Source organism: Chrysochloris asiatica, unplaced genomic scaffold, assembly GCF_000296735.1.
Source record: "Chrysochloris asiatica unplaced genomic scaffold, ChrAsi1.0 scaffold00096, whole genome shotgun sequence".
Lineage (NCBI taxonomy): Eukaryota > Metazoa > Chordata > Mammalia > Afrosoricida > Chrysochloridae > Chrysochloris > Chrysochloris asiatica.
The window spans coordinates 9,744,372-9,750,039 of NW_006408614.1; the positions used below are offsets into that span (position 1 = coordinate 9,744,372).

At 50.7% G+C, this 5,668-nt stretch overlaps 1 protein-coding gene across 1 annotated transcript in view; it reads left to right on the forward strand.

The window, feature by feature from the left end:
* The first annotated feature begins 809 nt into the window (after nucleotides 1-809).
* Nucleotides 810-5,668, forward strand: part of LOC102837231 — a 44,108-nt gene continuing 39,249 nt past the window's right edge. The window contains exons 1-5 of the mRNA XM_006866816.1: nucleotides 810-829; nucleotides 1,075-1,231; nucleotides 1,451-1,559; nucleotides 2,415-2,522; nucleotides 2,701-2,985. Of these exons, the coding sequence (XP_006866878.1) occupies nucleotides 810-829; nucleotides 1,075-1,231; nucleotides 1,451-1,559; nucleotides 2,415-2,522; nucleotides 2,701-2,985 (679 nt within the window). The remainder of the gene's footprint in view (nucleotides 830-1,074; nucleotides 1,232-1,450; nucleotides 1,560-2,414; nucleotides 2,523-2,700; nucleotides 2,986-5,668) is intronic.

Sequence of the window (5,668 nt, forward strand, 5' to 3'; positions counted from 1 at the left end):
TTTCTAATAGCAGAACACGCTGATGGCTGAATGGATAAACAAACGTGGTCTATCTGCACAAGAGAATACTGTTTGGCAATAAAAAGGAAGGCGGCAGTCACACATGGTACAGAGAGATAGATCTTGAGAACATTACACCAAGAGGAGGAACATGCCAGTCATGGCCAGATGCCACATTTCATATGAATTCGTTTATGTGAAATGTCTGAAATAGTCAAATATATAGAGGAGTCCTGGTGTGGCGTTGTGGGTTAATGTACCAGACTGTAAAGCCGTTTGAACTGTGAGGTTAGAAGTTCAAGCTCACCAGTTGCTCCTCGGAAACCCTATACAGGGTCGCGATGACTTGGAACCAACTTGAAGGCACTTAACAACAATAAAACAGAGACAGAAAGTAGAATCTAAGGCTGGGCACAAAATGAACCCTACTGACGCACTTGACTTCTAACAGAAAGACACATGACATGGCCGTCTGTAGCAGTCTGCTTCCGTCTGTAAAGATTCGCAGCTCCGAAACCCGATGGATGGGGCAGCTCTCCTCTGTGCTGTAGGGACACTGAGCTGGAATGCACTGGAGGACAATGAGTTAGGGGGTTTGGAGTTTGAAGGTTGGGAGGGGACGGTGAGAGGAAGAATGAAATAACACCAAATCATGTAGATTCTGAGCATTAACCAAGCCCTAGAAATGAACGGCAGAGTGAGGGCCGTGGTACCATCAGAGCAAAGGAGAAGATGTGAATTTCAGAAGTGGATTTCAGGGGATGCGCCTCTGTGGTCAAATAAGAAAGGCTCCCATCTTTCTAGTTGTCATGGGCATGGGTCCAGAGGCGTAAGTGCAGGAGTTTGGAAGGTGGCAGAACATTCTAGCAATTGTAAAAGCAAAGAGCCTTGAATTTCTCCAGCACTAGAACAATCATCTTCATTGCCTGCAAAGCCCTCTCTTCCTTGCTGCCTTAAAAACCGTAAGAGCCGCCTCATCTGTCCAGTCTTCTCTGGCCCTCAGAGGGTCTGACGGGGGAGGGAGGGAGTTTACACTGACTCCTGAGGGTCTCCAGGTTACGCACCTGCACACAGGTGCCCAGCGTATCAGATACATGTGTACCAGGCCTGGCGGCAAAGAGAAAGCGTGGTGGGGAGACACCGGCTAGGGACAACTGAACCAGCCAGGAGAGCGGAGCAGGGACTGGGCCACCAGCTGGTGGTGCGGGCTCCTGAGAATGGGCTGGCCCAGGTGAGCCCAGGCCCTCCAGGGCCCAAGGGCCTGGCACACTGAGGCCCCCGCAGAGGCAGCACAGAACCCAGAGAGTTGGAGACCTGTCATGCTTTTACCGCTGAGTGCAACTATTCACAGCTATCGACCTTTGGCGTTGTGAACAGTCCTGGTCACCAGGCATAGCACCCCGCCTCCCTGTCTTCCCTCCCACCCTCACCCTGCCCCCTCCCCCCCCAGTCCCAGGACTTGGTCCCAGCTGCATTCACCTGTACCTGCCCCTTACTCCATTTCTTCCTGGTCGTCTCCTCCATGAGTCTCCTGGAGCGCCCTCTACCCATCATCACGGGCATGACAGCCTAGTCCAGGGAATCCCATCTACAACAAGTGTGAGTCATGATGTAGTGCGAGTCACATGGAGCCAGTGACTTTATCTCTGCAGCCCTCAGTCCGCTATAAACAGGGACAGTAGTAACCATTACCTGCAAGGTGTGCTGAGGGCCCATGAGTTAACACAGGTGAAGTGCTGGGGGCAGTGCCATGTGGCCACAGGTGGCGCCTGCAGGGTGTCCATTATGGTCTGGCTATTACAGTTATTATGGTAACATCCCAGGTAGACAGTGGTCTCCTCCCAAGTCTCCCAGGTGAATCGCACATTCATTCATTACTGTTTCCTATTGTGCATGGGCAATATAGTCAAATCCAGCAGTCTCCAACTCTTCATGCATGTTCATCTAGAGTGTCTTGTCCGGAAGCTGAGGGCATCTTGTTCATGTCTGGGAGAGCCTGAGGATCTGAACAAGGCTTTCATAAAGATACAGACAGCCGATGTGCCCAGCAATGACAGCAAATCTAGCCCCGTGTCAAAGTCACCCTAGCCCCCAGAGTCCACTTCACCCACACCTGCCCCTGAGGGTTTATTTCTGGGGCCTTTGGAGATGGAGCGCCATAAGACTCTTCCTGGGAGAGAGAGTACCTGAACTGGGTCTTAAGGGATAAGTAGGAGTTTGCCCGATGGAAAAAGGAGCCCGGCACCGGCACAATGGGGTGGGTGCTGAGTACTACAACGTGATGGGGAGAGGGAAGTTCCCATAGCTGTGCCGGGCCTGACTGCAGTGGCCCACTCCGGTCACACTGGATGATATTCCTTGCCACCCTTGTGGGTGACACCCTTGTGGCTCATTGCACCCTCACCACCCTCTAGGAGCTCGCCAGGGGAAGCTCTGGGACCCAGCCTCTGGCCACCTCTACTGGAGCCATTTGGGCATTGGCATTGGGCATTGGCACAGTAGCAGCAGCAATGGACTCAAACGTAGTAACGATTTTCAGGTTGGCCCAGGACCGGGCAGTTTCGTTCTGTTGTGCACAAGGTCACTATGAGTTCAGCCCCGACTCAATGGCACCTAACAACAACAAATAACTTAAAAGACCTCAGGGTGGATTCTAGAAGCTTCCCCACATGTGTCCCCTCTTCTCTGTATGATCTGCAGGGGACTCGGCACACAGGCCTGTGGAGAGTTTCCTCACCAAGGTCATAACTTTCCCAATGGCAGGTGGGCGGGTGGCCATGTGCACAGTACACGGGATCCCGGGCGCCTCCCAGAATGGAGGAGCCATAGACGTACCGTCCCCAGGTCCCCTAGAAGTGGACGGTGACTACACCCCCAAAGCTGCAGAGTGGGGGACTGACCACCACAGAGGGATGCTCACCACAGGGACCACATTCGGGGACCCTTCAGACCCACTTCAGAGGTGCTTGAAACCTCTGATTTCGTGTGAGATCTGTATGTCCCTATAGATGCAAACTTCTGTGAAACAACATACATGGGGGCACAGTCCTCCAGCCATCACCCTGATATCATCTCAGCCCCCCACTCATGTCTTATTTCTGCAGTGCCCCAGTCCCCTGGGACTCCGACTCCTCCTCAACATGGTCCAGAGGTAGACCAGATGGACCTCAGGTCCCTCTATGGTTTGAAGTCTCTGCTTCTCTTCCCCAAAGAGTTCCAGTGACTCTGTGGGATAAGTACTGGACTTATCCCATAGAGTCACTGCAAGGTCAGAGGTTCAAACCCACCTGCCACTGCAAGAGGGAATGGTGAGATTATCTGTCCCAGCAAAGACATACAGCCTCGGAAACTCCATACAGCGTGGCTATGGGTCGGAACTGACTCAATGGCAGTGACAGTATCAAACTTCAAAGAGCCCTGGTGGCGCTTCAGGATAAACACTGGGTTACTATCCACAAGGTCTCCAGTTCAAATCCACCAGCAGCAGAAAGATGAAGCTGTCTGCTCCTATAAAGATTTTCAGTCTCTGAGGTCCTATACAAGGTGACTATGAATCGGAATCAGTTTGACAGCAGTTGGTTTTGTTTGCTCTCATCCATCCCCAAAAAAAGGGAAGAGGATATTCTAACCTCCTCTCCAGTGTAATTTTATTAGAGCATCAACTAAATTATAAATGTGTCTGTTCAAACGAGGGCCCAGCCAACAAAATGTTCACCAACCTCCAGATTTCTAACTGTTTTCCACTGACCCATATATTAAAATAGCTGAAGGCTTTGGTCTCGTAGGGCTTCTGGATAATCCTGGACCCAGCAGGGGTGACGTATCTGTTGTGGAATGTCACTAGGCAACGGGCCCCAAACAGAAAATGTTAGCTCGTCGGAGACCTGGGACTGGCATGCTCCCCCAAACCCTTCCGTCAATTCTGTGTCACTCTTATTTTGACTGTGGCTTCTAAATGCTCAGGGACCTTGTCTGGTTTCTTTGTTTGCTGTTGAGTTGATTCTAGTTCATGGCGACTCTGTGCTCCACAGGGCTTTCTCTGTCTCTGTTTTTAAAACGATGTATTTATTTTTATTGTTGTTGAGACAATACACAGAAGACCATACGCCAACTCAACCATTTCTACACGCACAGCTCAGGCATGGAGCCAATTTGGGGAGTCGTATGTCCATTGTCACCCTGTTTCCCAGTTATCCCTCCCCCATAGACAGAAGCTCATTACCGCCCCCCCCCCAGGGGCCCATGTAACCTTTCCATTAGCTGTTGCCACTTTCATCACTGTAATCAAAGGACTGTCTACACACCTGAACAGGCCCACCTTCTGATTTCCCACATTGCCTAACATCATCGCCAGGACCCCTGTGTTGGGTGAAGGCATAGCCCTGTTGATTGTCCACCTGGGAGGGGTGATGAGTTGGTGCTGTACTACCTGGAACTGGGAGTTCTGGGAGAAGGTCCTGGAGCAGCTTCAGCAGGAAGGCAACGCCTCAGATGGGAACCTTGACAACCCCACAAGACAGCAAGGTCAAGGTCAAGTCACAGGCAAAGATCTGGGACTCAGGAACCATCCACTTAGCACTGCAGACATTCACCCAAAAGAAGCCACCAGACCCGTGTGTACTGCAGAATAAACGTATCTGCCAAGTGAGTGGACAGTTAAGAGGGCCTCTCTCTTCATGTCAGTCCTATCCTTTCTTTTAACAAGGAGTTTCAATGCCTGGTGTTCTGGAGGGAGGCCACTTAATCCTGCCACCTCTTCAATGTTTCAGGTCTATGTTCTTCTCCAAAATGGGCAATTCTGAGTCTCTACTGTCTCCGGACTCCACAGGGCTGAGTAGACCCTTCTTAGCACCCCCTACTGGTGTCCAGATGAAGCAGACCCCATCACACACCACTCCTTCCTCCACTTTCCAACCCAAACCAAACTAAACCCACTGTCTCCAAGTCCATCCCCCCTCATAGAGACCCTATGGGACAGAGCAGAACTGCTCCGTAGGGGTTCCAAGACTGCAAATCTTTACAGGGGCAAACAGACTTCTCACTCTCCCAAGGGGTGGCTTGTGGGTTAGAACCATCAACCTTGTTGCTAGAAGCCCAGTGCTTAACCCACTGCATCACCAAAGGTCTTTTTTCTACCTTCCATTTCTCTGAAATGTGCTGAAATCTTCCATCTTCTGAAGGATCCACTCCCATCCTCTTTATTTTTGTGAGTATATACTTTTCAGAAATGTCTTTACTGTCCTACCAATTAATGAGCTGCAGACTGAAGAAAAAGTGGGGTCAGTCTACCATGTTGACCTGGAAGTCTTTAACTAGTATGCTTTAAACATGGTAAGGAGCTCTGGTAGCGTAATGGTTACGAGTCAGGCTGCTGATCTCACAGTCAGCAGTTCAAAACTACCAGTGGAAAGATGAGGCTTTCTGCTCCTGTAAAGATTTACTACCTTGAGGGAAAAACAGCAATGAAGCGGTGAGCTAAGCCCTACAACGTTCAATAGACTCCTATGAACCCATGGTGAAGACCTGGTTGGCCAGCACTATGGCAAGACCTGGGGACTCTTGGGCCCAGAGTCACTGACATAGCCACAGAGGACTAGAGTGGAGAGTGAAGCATCCAGCTGATAAGAAGAGAGGGCATATGCACAAGAACACCCACACTTGCAGATAC